This window comes from Penicillium hordei (genome assembly GCF_028827395.1).
Source record: "Penicillium hordei strain IBT 12815 chromosome Unknown utg000001l_segment0_segment0, whole genome shotgun sequence".
NCBI classification, from domain to species: Eukaryota; Fungi; Ascomycota; class Eurotiomycetes; order Eurotiales; family Aspergillaceae; genus Penicillium; species Penicillium hordei.
The window spans coordinates 3,441,149-3,455,332 of NW_026623142.1; the positions used below are offsets into that span (position 1 = coordinate 3,441,149).

Genomic DNA, 14,184 nt, shown 5'->3' on the forward strand with positions numbered 1-14,184 from the left:
AGCGCGATAGTGGTGGATCTTGGATCTTGATAGGTTGAAGGGGGGTTTGCGCCTTGAAACTGCAATCGATGTTGAGATTTGCCAAATTCACTGCGATTCTGGGATAATAAATGAGGACATCGAGGGGCCTAGGTGTCAGATAACAGATGGAGCTGGGTGCCTTCCTGCACGAGGTCCAAAAACAGCGGATGATAGTTATTCCGAAACGATCTGGGGAGCTCCAGGTCACGTGAATATATACATTCTGTAACCCAACTCGGAGCCCGTATATAACGAATACTACATGGCCACTGGGGTAATTCTTTGATAGAGGTACTGAATACAATAGATATTCAGGATTTTTATAATTAAATAGAAATTTATTCGGGTAGGAATAAAAAGAAAGAAGAAGAGAAAAACCAAGTTGCCGAACCGGCATGGCTATTTCACCGGAGGCCTCACGATTATTCTCACATAATTGATCGCGCTTGGCTATAATTATAGAAAGCTGCGCCTCTCGCGATTCAGACTGGGTTGTTCCAATGCTCAATTCATGACCGACTTGCACTGATTTAATTCTATTGAATTGGGATGAGTTCAATGCCCAATAGGTCACCGACCCGAGGTTCGGCCCATAAGACCCGGATCTTGATCGAATATGCACTGTAGCGGAATGTTTACTGGCCTGTCAGGTTAGTAAGCCGGGGCGGTCGCCAGTTGATGGACAAAGGGACCGGCTGGCTCCATGACTGGTGCTCACAATTACTCGATCTCAGCCCTGTCTCTTACACCACCGCATTCTAACCATGGCCATTTAGCATAAGCTCTAGAACAGTAGGCAGTCGCCTCAGGCTTACTGCCGTCGGACATGTGATATTTGATCACTGGCAAATATGGATATTGAACCCCTTACATTAGGCCTCGATGGCCATGAATCAATGTATGAGAGGCTTTAATAGCCAGGTGGCCCATTGGGCCTTTGCTACCAGTTCTAATGTCTATAGAGAGTGTCATGCTATGTCCAGTGGAAATTCAAGTGGAACGAGGGTTTTCAGACGCTTTTTGGTCAATACTGTATGAAAATAGATTGCCCATACGATACAACCGAACAAGTAACAACTACTAATGAAACTTTCATCATGAAAGTTAACCCCGACCTATCTATCTCTCTCTCTCTCTCTCTCTCTCTCTCTCTCTCTCTCTCTCTCTCTCCTCTTAACCATTTTGATACACTATATCATTGAATTGTCTGTCTCTCTTTTGTGCGTCGTGCTGTGGGAATGCGCCCAAAGAATATAGTACGCTGACCTGCGATCTATTGTTTCGTCTTATATACTAATCGCTAAGTATAATGTAGCCAAAGAAATGAAAAGTGGGGCCCTAGGACTGGGATCGACCGAAGCTGGAGGGGAGGGGCGGAGGGGCGGAGGGAGTGGCTTACTCCCGCGATCCTCAATCACTTCATGGCTTACGCCACTCTCCCTGCCCTCCCTTTCGAGCTATGGGGATGCATATCATCTTATCTATCCAACTCCGACATCAAGAATCTCCGCCTCTCATGTGTACAATTTAAGAATTCGTACGGCGTCAAACAGTTCCCTGCTCTTAAGAGAGTCACTATCACGCCTTCGGCCCACGGCCATCTCTTTACTCCGCTCTATCCTACGCCTATGATTCGCGTTTTTCCAAAGGGTTTCAATTACCCTATTGCACGGGGATGGTTGAATGGCCCGGCTGAACCACCCGTTGCATACCATTGGAAAGAGTATCCCAAACTTAGAGAAAGGTACCGCGGCTTTATTTCTGTACTGCGCATACTAGCGAATGAACCGAACTCAGTTTCCGAGCTGGTTATGTCTCCCAATCATCTGCCGACTGGACTCAGTTGTACGATCTTTGATCAGCCCTGCGAGGAGCACGACAACTTTGCGATAGTACTAAAAATCCGGGTTTCCGTCATCTAGCTACCACCTTTCTGATAGGCGGAGAGAGTAATGATCAACTCGATGCGTGCTGGCGATCATATTTGAACGGACGACTTCGCCCTGTATTAGGTGAGGCAAAGGATATGGAAGCTTTCAGCTTACATACTACAATCATCAACAATCCCTATGATGACGAATATAGCGCTGGATCACCCGAGCGTCTCATTTCTTTACAAAGCTTTATTACAGTGGATAAATGGCCGAAACCACGCTGTTTTGAATTATCGCGCTTCTTAGTGACACAGTCCGATGTCATATCGTTCCTTTGTGCATTACCAAAATCCATCCGGTTTATCAAGCTGAGCATGCTGAAGTTCCTCGATGAAGGTGGAGATTGGCATGGTTTGCTTAAAGAGATGCGCACAATGATACGCGAAAATACACTATGGGCGGTCAGAGATGGGCGCTCGCAACCAGCTATTTCGATTGGGCTGAAGCTGCAGAATCCACAGATTGGCCGTGCAGTTTGGCTTGAAAAGCAGGTGCAAGAATATCTCTATGGAGAGGGACAAAATCCATTCTTTGAACGAACGCCGCTGGACATTCCATGGAGAATTGGAACCCAAAGGGATGCATTTGAGCCTTCTTTCGAACGACCTAATGTTCCTGGGGGAGAATTCGAAAATATGGGGATTTACGATAAGAACTGGGAGTACAATGCCTCGGATCCGCAATATTGAAGCTTTTCAATTATATGTGATCAATTCAAATTGAACATAGTAAACAAGTTCCAATACAATCTAGTTGCGAAGGGACATAACGGCCAATGTCCCAATGCACTTTTTGACCTAGTTGATGCCTGAAAATGCCTTATTCGTGCCATATTTTAAACAAGCAGAAATTAAAATATCTGAATCACAATAACAGGTGTCTTGTTAAGCAACATACTCAAAGTGCCTCAGTTAAAACGAAGTTATTCCCACTATACAAAATATCATGCACCCCCCGCACCTGGCGATGAATACGTTTCTTCTCTCCTCCACTCTTCACCTTTATCACTAGGTCGATATAGGCTGGCATTTTGTGTATCACGACGATGGTCGGAGATGGGAATAGCTTCGGGGCGATGACGATGACGGATATTATGAAAGTGATGAAAATGATGGTAGGAATAGCTTCAGTTTCATTGAAACGCGATACTTTGAAACCTGGTACCCTCTCATTGGTCGAGCTAGGATAGAGCAAACATCCATGGATAGCTTCATTTACAATACATTGTATAGAGCGGTCTAGAATCAGGCATCATTCAGGTATCAACTAGGTCAAAAAGTGCACTGGGACATTGGCCGTCATGCCCGTTCGCAGCCCGGGAAATACGTTAGCTTCTAAGGTCACTAACTAGATCCTCACGGGTATCTCTAAGAAGCTCCACCTCTCTGAAGGTCTCCAAGAGTAGGCGACTCCAGCCCTTTCCCTTCAGGTGAAAACCAGTCGATTCTGAAGCTTGTATAGAAATATAAAAGTTTGCTATAGGCGAGAAAGTTAGAGTCTCAGAAATAGGGCGCTACTACAGCGATTTCGGGCTATAAATTTGTAAATCAAAAATATATCTGTCCACCTCATAAATTGTCGTGTATTCAGTGAGTAGTATGAGCAGCTTGACTTTACAAGAACCTCGGTGTGACGAATAATTTCTTTGTCCCAATCCTTTATATAGTACTATCCATGGTTTAGGTACTGCATTTGTGGTTTTACGTTCGATAGTCGATTTGTACGTATCTATACTCAGCCTCGGTTTTTTTATTTAAAAGTCGTTTCAATTTCGCTGACTTTTCAAAGCCAAACTAAGGTGCTATTTATTTCTCTATCAGAGAAAGCCAGAAAAGCTACCGATCAATGAAGCTATTCCATACTGATACCCTTGTCAACTATCAGACAATATCACCTGCATGAAGAAAGAGAACGAAACGAACAATAAGAGGAACATATTGAGCTCTTTAATGTACTTCACTACAAGCTATGTATACATACATGTACATACTCACCTCATGATAGTAACTACATGTAGGTAGTTTCCTTGTTAAGGAACCACACGGATTTTCCTACTACTTTCCCAGTGTACATCGTTCTTTCCCTATTCCCATCGCTCCTTCCTTAACCAACCGTTCCTTCTTAATTGAGCAATTCTAATCCCAAAGGCTCAGCGTGCGCGTCCACCCGCGTTTGTTTATATTCTTTTTATCTGTCTCACTTCCTCTGCGTCTGCTCTTCATCTCACACCTCTAGATTTCACTGAAGCTTTATCTCGAGGTTTCAAAATGGATGTTCGCGAGCGTCTGAGGATGCTCCTCGAAGGAGACCCGGGTCTCAAAGATCTGAATACCGAGTTGAACCAGGCCCAAGCCGCCCGACCTGCCCCAGCTGCGGATGGAGCCGACCCTGCCGAGTCCGACAAAGCTGATCAAGGCGTAAGTGACTACGCTCTCCCAGTTGATTTTAAGCCGGAAGATGGCATGAAGTACCCCGCAGGTGGTCAATTCCCTTTGTCGTACATTCGTACCCATGTGGTTGGACAGCTACCTGAGCCGGAAGACAAGCTTTTGACTCAGATCAAGCAGGATGGCCGCCACCGCCATACTCCGAAGATGCGCCTTGATCTCTCTGGCTTGCTCAAATATGAGCGTGGTGACGGCGATATTTTTGACACGGATTCCGACGAGGAGCTGGTCACTGCGATCCCAGTTTCCAAGTCGTTCACTCCGGCCGTCGCAATGGCCCGCTTCCCTTTCAGATACCTCCATGGAGAGAATGCCAAGAAAGTTAATGAGCGGTTTTATGAGGGCGATAAGTTCTGGAACCGAACTTGGGACCTGTGTGTTAATTCTAAAATTAATTAGCAAAGTATATCGTCGCTAATACTCACCCAGGTATTCTCTGTCTGTTCCACGGTTTATCTCCCAAACCACGTTTCTTTTGATTCCCACTTTCCAAGCTCAAGCACTGCTCGATGAAATCAATTCGGCCCTGGACCTCAATTTGACTCTCACGGGCGTTGGCAAAGAAGGCCTCGTTATTCAAATCGACAATGAAAAACTGCCGGCACCTGTGTACCTTGGCCGCAGCAGCACTCGTGATCGGAAGATGAAGTTGGAGAGTAAGGTTCCCTCGCCTTTGGAGAACTGGGGACCCTGGGTACAGCTGGTTGAGCCTCATGTTTTCGAGGAATTTGAAAAGAAAATCAAGCAGTCCATCGCCACAGTCAAGACCAAGAAGAACACCCACAAGCAGGCGGCCCGAGATGCCCGAATGAAGAAGTGGCAGGAGTGCCTAGGTCGTGTGCAAGCCTACTTTGGGCTGCGTCCTGCATTGCAGCCGAATGTTCCACAGCCGTCGTTTGCCAATGGTCAGATCCAAGCGATTGATGCTTTGCAACCTGTCAATTGGGCCTTTCAAAATGCCCCCATTTTCATCAGCATTGATCTCGAGTGGATGGACCGTTACGGCGCTATGGGCTCCCTGACTGAGGTCGGAATTTCTACCCTGGATATGTTGGACTTGGATGGTGTGGCTCCTGGTGATTATGGAGAGAAGTGGTTGAAACTAATTCGATCCCGCCACCTGCGTGTGAAGGAGTACCGAAACTGGGTCAACAACACTCACACTTCTGGATGTCCTGGTAGCTTCCGATTCGGCGAGAGTGAGCTAATTCCACACGCCCAAATTCCAAACGTTGTGGACACTGCATTTTATCCCCCATACATGGTTCCCCCGAAGGAAGAAAAGATCCCCGCATACCAGGTTCAGTCTAAGGGAGAAAATAAGATCGCCTCACACAAGAATCGGAAGCGCACTGTGATCTTGGTTGGTCTCGACCTCCATGGTGACATCATGCAACTCCAGAGAGCGAAAAGCCAGATTTTTGTCAATCTACACGAACCCTCTTCGGTCATTCATGAGACGATCGACGTGGCAGAGCTGTACTGTGCTGCTACTGGGGAGACCCAGCCACGAGGTCTTCAAGCACTGCTAGGCTTGCTGAATATTTTGAGTCCCGACTTGCACAATGCCGGAAATGATGCATACTACACCTTGCACGCTCTTATTCGATTGATGCTGAGAGTAGCTGGGGAGAAGCCGTGGGGATACGAAAGCGCTGAAGTTGGTGACAAGGAGCTTAACGTTAAGTCCAGCGACGAACGTAAGGATAAGCTCCCGGTCACGGTCGATCCCAAGGATGAACGTAAGGATAAGCGCGACGGTGCCACGTTTGAATCCATGGCTGCAATGGGTGAAGGACCTTACGACGACACTGACGAAGTCCCCGTTTGGAGTCATTAAGACTGACGTCCAACTGCAACGATTGTCAAATCACGAAAGTGGAAGTGACGGAGTGACTGAAACCGCAAAGTCAGTTTGAGAATCGTTTGAACATACCTCGCCGGATGCCCTTGAAAGGATGAATCGGTCCAGTGAGGTGTCAATTTGAACAGAGAATGCGTGAGATCAAAATGTGAGAAAATTCTTTAAAAAAAAAACAAGGGGAACGTGTATGCTAGTTCTAGCTTTCTACAATCTGAGCTGAATGAAACCTCCGCTAAATTAATATTGGATCTTTTCTCGTTCTAAGTAATGTATACATGCGACTGTGAGAAGTGACTATGGAATTGACATACCCTGGATGTTTATGTCTCACTGACGACATAGTTTATCATGTTCATCCCACTATCGCCCTGTCCCGCAATTTTAATCTCCGATCTCCCCCCCCCCCCCCCTTCCAACACCAACAACCTCAAACAACTACCTCAAAAGACCCAAACAAAATGACAAGTCGAGGCCCCCTAACCGCCTACCTGCTATCAAGTACCCCCAATGCGCTGAAGCGCGCAACAACCCACCCCTTCCTCTCCTCCGCCGGCCGCGGCACCCTCCCAAAATCCCAACTAAGCCAATGGCTCTCGCAAGACCGACTCTACGCCCAATCCTACATACGCTTCATCGGCCTCCTCCTCTCAAAAATCCGCCTCCCAGCCCAAAACCCAACATCAGCAGGCCCAGAACAAAACGCCGTAACCGTCCTCATCGACGCCCTCGTCAACATCCGCACAGAACTCGCCTTCTTCGAAAAAACTGCAAATGACTACGGCCTCGACCTAACCGCTATCTCCGCTGAAGAAGGTAGCTGCACACTCACATCCTGCGGGCTGGGCTCGGATATCACTACCTCCGTTGGAATCTCCACCACCGGCTCCGGAAGTTGTCCCGGTTTCACGGGCGGCGAGGGCGAAGGGCTGCTAGGGAATGGGAATGGGAATGGCACTGGCGGCGCGTGTCTTGCGTCCACTGATGAGAAACCCAGCGCGCCTGGCCACGGTCTGTGTTTGAGTCAGGGGGAGTGTCAGATGCCGTCCGGGGGCGAGGTTTGTGCGCCTGGACCGCAGTTCAATGAGACTGGACGGGGCGTGGAGCCTGCTGTGGGTGGGGATGTTGGGGGGAAGGTTGATGTGCAGGGTGGGGAGCGGTGCGGGACTATTTTCTTCTGTGCGAATCGGACGACTAGGGCTTATATTGATATGTTTATGTCTGCTGGGAGTAGTGGGGTTTCTATTTTGGAGGGGTTGGCGGTGTTGTGGGCTACGGAGGTTTGTTATTTGAAGTCTTGGAGGTTTGCGGCAGGGTGTATGCGGGAGGATGGGGAGAGGGATTATAAGAAGGATGCTGACGGGGGTGCGTTGAGGGAGAAGTTTATTGAGAATTGGGCGAGTGTTGAGTTTGAAGGGTTTGTTGATCGGATTGGGGATGTTGTTGATGAGATGGCGGGGCAGATTAAGGGGGCGGAGGAGTTGGAGATTACGCGGGGAAGGTGTTTGGAGTGGTGGAGGCAGATTGTTTGGTTGGAGGAGAATTTTTGGCCGTCGGTTGCTGAATGATGGTTATCTGATCAACTCTAGATCAACTCTAGATTAACTCTAGATTAACTTTTAAATGTCGCTACGGTCTACTGTGCATACCATGCATATTCTTTGTAGTGGAAAAATATTGTACGATATCATACATCTGACCCGAAGCCCATACATACAAGGCCGCCTAGAACGGGATGACTAGTAAAAGCAAGAAAGCAGACAAAAACAAACGCCATCCACAATCCTCCCCGAGAGTAATATCAAATCAAACTCCGATCCCTGATCTCTGTTCCCAAAATAATGACAATGTCATCGAGCAAACCTTCAAAAACAATGAAAATGACCAAACCGACCAACACCATTCGTAATGCGGAAGCATGAAGCATGAAGCAAATAGTAAAACACATGGACAGTCTGTAAAGCGGACATGTTGTACATCACAAGATAGACAGTCTGCACCAACCATCGGAGTCAACATTAAGTAGCAGCCGCACGGGCAGCGTTACCTAGTTGTCGATGGTATGAGCCAATAGGTTCAAACCCCCTAAAAATAATGTTAGTTCCTGCGCGCCAATTGGATCAAAAAAAAAACAGTGTAGCAAACGAAACGTACCTAGCAAGATCAAACCCCGACCCATTATCATCTTCCTCCTCGTCCCGCTCTTCATTTCTCGCATGAGATTTCCCACTAGGTCCCATATCCCCCGAATCCGACTGGAGCGGTGGCAGAGTCCGACTCGAGCCAAGCCCATTCGACGTCCCAGGTTTGCTGGGACTAACGAGATTCGGCGGCGGGGGAGAACTACTCGGGAACCCGCCGATAATGCGGTCCTCGACCTCGCCCTTCAAGGGACTCATGTCCGGCGGCGGACGGGCAGGGGTACTCCCGATATCAGCGAACTTCCAGAACTGCGCGGGCGAGCTCATGGGCATGAACTTCGACGGAATCTGCGCTGTGCTTGGGGGTGGGAGACGGGGTTGTTGGCGTTGTGGGGCGGGTGTGATCATTGAAGAGGGTTCTTCGTTGTAGTAGGACGAGGAGAGAACTGGCGGGGATCCGGCTACGTTGTCGGACATTCCGTACGCGCGGGCAAGATTGTTGCTGCTGTTTTGCACCTGAGTGGAGATGCTAGAATTGGGGTTGTGCGAGCGCGCTGGGAGCGGCGAGGGTTCGTCGTAGTCGCGTGGGTTCATGTGTCGTAGTGGGTGGTCGGAGCCGAGGCCTCGACCCAGTCGGGAACCACGCTCTGGTGTGTATGCTTCCACCGGAGCTACGGGGAATGAGCTGAAGCCCGGGGATGAAACGGGTGGTGACTTTTTCGCGCTTGTTGAGAACGAGGTGTCGAGTTTACTAACGTTGGTCCCGCGTGCTGATGACGGGGGCTCTTTCGTCGCCGGCGAGGACGGGGCAGATGACTGCGTGCCGCCCTTGCGTGTTTGCTTCTTCCGGTACTCTTCCCGATATTCCACTGCGATCTGCCACTTCATACCCTTGCCCGGCTCGTCGGTCCGACGGGGAACTTTCTGGAACGCCTTGTTTAGCGAGAGATTGTGGCGAATAGAGTTCTGCCAGCCACTTTGGGAGTGTCGATAGAAAGCGTATTTATCCATGATCCAATTGTAGATGCTGTTCAACGTGAGCTTCTCCTCCTCGCTGGAGAAAATAGCCTGAGCAATGAGAGTCGCATAGCTGTACGGCGGCTTGAGGTCCTTGGAGGCATCCTTGCTGTAATCGATCTCCTCCGTGCTCTCCATCATCATGCCTCGGTTGTAAAGCGGGGACTGTTTAGCCGTCCGCTGGCCAGCGGTATCAGGCGACCGCGGCGGGGGCGTCACCTGGCGCTTGAGGAACTTCGGAGCAGGCGCCAACGACGGCCCACCAGACGAAGATGGTGGCGCAGCCTCGTCGTTCTGGGATTGCTGAGGATGGGCATGCTGCGAAGCATCCCAGGAAACCAAAGCCGGATCGGGCTCCTGTCCGCTCGCAATGCGCTGGGCGCGCTCGATAAAGCTGGGCTGAATATTGGCCTCGTCACCGGGCGTAACGAACATCATTTGTGTATTGGCCACCTCGATGATGTCGCCACATGAAAGAATCGCATCGGTGCCGCGCTTTATTATACCATTGTTCAAGCGCACACCATTCCGGCCATTGACACGGATGTGCCAAGCAGGTGTCTCCTCGCCATCATAAAAGATCTCGGCATGTAGTCTCGACACGAATTTGCTGGGGCCCAAGTCGACATGAACATCTGGCAGCGCACGAGCCGCAATTGTAACGGGGCTGGACTGTTCGACGGCCCGTTGTTCGCGGTCCGGTTCACGGCCGATATTGACATGTAGGGTTTTGACGTAATAGGTCCAGTTGCGGCCGGCGATCTTAGCATAAGCCTGGATGCGCTGGGTATTCTCGGTCTTGGTGTTGGAGTGGTCGCGCGAGACGCGCAATTCCTCGCGTGGTGTGTTCAAGTATGAGATAACTAAATCGACCAGGTCTTGATTGGTGGCGGGTTCGTGTTCGCCCGCTGAGTCTTCGGCTTCGTCGCCGGACTCATGTTTGACGTTCGGGGGAGGGGAGGTGCGGCGGTCAACCTAATCAGATGAAAACGTGTCTTAGCTCCTGTTTGCGCAGGGATATATTTGGTTTCAGAATAAACGCTCTGTTGTTTTAACTCACCTTGCGCTTCTTTGCGGATGGCCGGCTAGGCGATGAGTCCGGAGCCTCTGCATCGGACGTTTCTTGCAGTTGAATTTCCTTGCGCCGCGCGCGGCGGCGGTTTGTGAGCGGCATATCTTTATGGTATTCGCTCTTCCTTCTTTCCGGTATGATGTATTGGCGAAGTCGGTTCGTAAATGAGTATTTTTTTTTCTTCCGGTTGCGTAGGCAATCAAGTCCGAGTCGAAGTACTCCACAAACAAACGCGGGGCACTAGAGAGGAAATATGAAAGCCGATGGCAAAAACACAGATTTTTTTTTCAAAAAAATAATAATAGTCAGCTCTTCCAGGGTTGGATTCGGATTTCAGCGCCCCCAGAATCGGAAGACCGTTCAGATGGTAGAACCAGAGAACGAAGAACGTCAGAGCATGGGTTTGCCACCACGGAAGAAAGGAATAGAAAAAAGAAACAAAAAAGAGCCTTGGTCTGTAAGCAAGACTAAAAGGCTGGATATCTTTTTTTTTAACAAAAACTCCCCCAATCGAAAGGTTGATATTGTGTGGCTGGATGTTATTATCGATAATCCCTAGGCCGATCGACACGCGCAATGGCGTCTGTTTGGGGGGGGGGTGACCGCCTTGTCGCGTGGAGAACGTGTATATAACACAACAAAAAAGGAAAATATAGAAGAGGATAAAGAAGAGAAAGGGGGAGAGAGAGAGAATATAGGAAAGACAAATAGAAGAGAAAACAAAGTGTACAAGTAAGAAAAAAAAATGAAAATGAAGTGCGATTGGGATGTGACCGTAAACAGAGTGGTGGAGTTGGTCATAACGGCGTATACATACAGGGAAAGTTCACTGATAGGCGGAGGCAGGAGTGAAATACCAATACCAGCACGTGCTCAGAGTGGGATTGGGGATGCTTCCGAGTGCAGAGAGTGGAACTCCAACATATCCAGATGCAGATGTTCGCTGTTGATTGTTTCTATCATTACGGAGTACATGTAGCTATGTCCTACGTATGTATTTCTTTTATCTTTATTGTTCTTAATATGTATATAGCCATGTATAACACTTATCTTAAGTTTGATTTATCTACTACATGCATGCGCATACTTTGTACACAAATCCCCAGATTTGATCAAAAAATAAGATCTGCCCGTTTGCGTCACTCCCCGGATCTGGTTTAGCCCGGAATGTTGCTTTGCCTTTTTGGGTTTGACATGTCGATCTAAAGGACAGAAGGTAACATCGCATTCGATCTTCCAATCTTCCAAGGTTCTACAGATGGAAAGGTGTCAAAGACGCAAACAACACTTTACGTAAACAAACAAGTTCAGATAGTTCAGATAGTTCAGATAGTTCAGATAGTTCAGATAGTTTAGATAGTTCAAATAGTTCCATGGAGCCCTAATAGTCATACAAACAGGAAACAACTTAAGACGAAAGCACCTGAAAAGTACCAGAAAGGAATGGAAACTTTCTCCATTGAAAAAATAGAATAAAATAAAAACAGCCTTAAACGAACAAAGACCTTGTAGAAAAGGGGGTGTAGAGCGGGAAAAGAGGCGATAAACAAATGTCGTCACGGGCGTGAATCAAGCTATGGCCAAAGGTAGAAAGAGATGAAGAATTTACTCGGGCATTTTGGAGTCCCCATCCTCATCCTCATCCACACCACGTAATGTGGGATAAAAGACTCCCTCACTTGGAGACTTGGCCTCTTCTCTTGGCTGTTCAGAAGCAGCACGACTGGCAGTTTCGACTCCCTCCATGGCATCAAGTCCTGGAGTAGGAGAAGCCGAGGAGGTCTGCACTCCATATTCAGCAGTACCGGCCTCGAGCAATTCAGAAACCAAGCGACGCAGGTTCTCGAGCAGACGGACCTTCTCAACCCAGGCAACATTGACATCTCGCTCGGCGACTTCGGTGGCCGCTTGCGCAGTACGCTTGACTGCCTCCTGGTCGGGATCAGACGAAGTACCCGACAGAGCGGGGTCAATCAGGCTCTCGGAGATGTGAACAGCCTTGGTGGGAGTGCGCTCGCCATCATGCTTGCTATCCTGGGAGATATCCATGCGGTCCTCGGTGGCAGCACGCTCGGCCGGCCGGGCGCGTTGCAAGGTACCACCAGTGTAGCGGCGACGATCGTCGTGGTCATACGCGCCACTCAGAGTAGAGGGTGGTGCGGCACCTGAGGCGGTCGGGTAGCCTGCGGACATGCTGTCGGCGACAGTGGCCGACGGCAAGCGAGGGTACATGCCCGGGCCGCTCTCATGGGGAGGAGACACGCGGTGAGCGTGGTGCATGGAGATAGGAGAGCGGTTAGAGGTGTATGACTGTGCGCTGGAAGGCGGGGTCAGAGCTGGGGTGCCGACCGAGGGGGAGTGGGCCGAAGCAGCTCCCATGGGGGTTGAGGTGGTTGCGGTAACGTGGCTTGGCGGGAGTTGGGTTGGGGGAGAGTGGGTGGCGCGATAGTTCATGCCACCATGCACGTAATGCGCGCCGGGCTGGGCAACACCGGCAGCCGCGACATTCTCATCGCTTTCGTAAATGGTGTTCTGCATTTGCTCGAGAAACTGATCGATATTGATCAAATCGTTCTTAGTACGAACATTTGACATAGGGGGAAGGTGGTAACCAGGAGGCTGAGAACCAGCAGGGCTGTAACCACCGCCGCCGCCGACCGCAACAGAGGCAGGCATTTGCTGATATTCAGGCACGGGGCCATTGAGGAAGGGAAGTTGAAGGGCCTGCAGACCAAGCAGGCGTTGGCCGACCGCGGCATAGGAATTAGGGTCGAACTGGCGGCGCTTCAGGTCGCCAAAAAACTCGTTCAACGCATCATATCCGCGCTTACGATCATAGGGGTGGCCTCCCTCTTGCCCCTGACTCAGGGCATAGTATACATTGCCGTAGGAGTGCGGGTTAGGAGCCTGAGGTGGGGGGTGTGGTTGGTAGTACTGCGGAGGCGGCGCGTGTGAATATTGGCCATTGATACCATTAATAGGGCTCTCGAAGTAATGTGTGGCAGCAGCATAACCCTTAGGGTTTTGGGGGAACATCATATCAGGATGCTTCATGCCGGGTTCGGGGGAGCGGATCTCGGAGTCGTCCGCATGAGTCTTGACATGCTTCTTCAAATCCTGGGGACGCTTGAAAGCCTTGCCGCAGAAGTCGCACTTGTGAGGCTTAAGTGGTACATGAACGCGGATGTGGGAGGTGATATGGTCACGTTTGACTGTTGTGGTGTTGCAAGTGCCCCACTGACAGGTCAGGTTGAGGTTGTTGGTGCTTTTGCGCCCAACGTGACGCTCACAAACATGCTCCTAAACGGTCATTATTAGCATCTCTTTTCGGATTGAAATTGATTGATCGATCTTACATATAGAGACTCGGCCGTAGGAGACTTCTCAGTGCATCCAACCCACTGGCAAGGCAACTGCTCACCGGCGCCGTTCATGGACGGGCTGTTCACTGCCGCGGTGGCGGCGGCGGCAGTCGCTGTAACTGAAGCGGATGGAGTTGGGGTTGCTTGAATCGGTGCCGGTTCAGAAACAGGCGCAGGCAAGGTCGCCGTAGTAGAAGGGGTATGATTTTCCGTCATGATGCCAAGAATACTTGATCTGGAGGTGGCGGAAAGCCTAGAGAACCAAAGAGATCAAAAAGAGATCAAACTAAGAAGATCAAACAATTATAGAGAAGAAATACCCTATATGT

The 14,184-nt window shown here is 49.6% G+C and overlaps 5 protein-coding genes across 5 annotated transcripts; 3 read left to right on the plus strand and 2 right to left on the minus strand.

Annotated features, from left to right (window-relative positions):
* Positions 1–2,047: 2,047 nt before the first annotated feature.
* N7537_001308 (uncharacterized protein) lies at positions 2,048–2,644 on the plus strand (the record flags this gene model as incomplete). Its single annotated transcript, XM_056892366.1, has 1 exon — positions 2,048–2,644. One exon carries the CDS (start codon positions 2,048–2,050, stop codon positions 2,642–2,644), a length of 597 nt encoding a protein of 198 aa, XP_056757361.1.
* Positions 2,645–4,222: 1,578 nt separating this feature from the next.
* On the plus strand, positions 4,223–6,242 carry N7537_001309 (uncharacterized protein; the record flags this gene model as incomplete). The annotated part of the gene is made up of 2 exons (XM_056892367.1): positions 4,223–4,776; positions 4,832–6,242. 2 exons carry the CDS (start codon positions 4,223–4,225, stop codon positions 6,240–6,242), a joined length of 1,965 nt encoding a protein of 654 aa, XP_056757362.1.
* Positions 6,243–6,724: 482 nt separating this feature from the next.
* On the plus strand, positions 6,725–7,831 carry N7537_001310 (putative transcription regulator PAB1642; the record flags this gene model as incomplete). Its single annotated transcript, XM_056892368.1, has 1 exon — positions 6,725–7,831. One exon carries the CDS (start codon positions 6,725–6,727, stop codon positions 7,829–7,831), a length of 1,107 nt encoding a protein of 368 aa, XP_056757363.1.
* Positions 7,832–8,281: 450 nt separating this feature from the next.
* N7537_001311 (putative forkhead transcription factor Fkh1/2) lies at positions 8,282–10,638 on the minus strand (the record flags this gene model as incomplete). The annotated part of the gene is made up of 3 exons (XM_056892369.1): positions 10,482–10,638; positions 8,418–10,396; positions 8,282–8,348 (listed from the first exon to the last, which is right to left on the minus strand). Exons 1-3 carry the CDS (start codon positions 10,593–10,595, stop codon positions 8,282–8,284), a joined length of 2,160 nt encoding a protein of 719 aa, XP_056757364.1. The 5' UTR covers positions 10,596–10,638.
* Positions 10,639–12,098: 1,460 nt separating this feature from the next.
* Positions 12,099–14,071, minus strand: pacC (putative C2H2 transcription factor PacC; the record flags this gene model as incomplete). Its single annotated transcript, XM_056892370.1, has 2 exons — positions 12,099–13,793; positions 13,850–14,071. 2 exons carry the CDS (start codon positions 14,069–14,071, stop codon positions 12,099–12,101), a joined length of 1,917 nt encoding a protein of 638 aa, XP_056757365.1.
* Between the last annotated feature and the right edge of the window lie 113 nt (positions 14,072–14,184).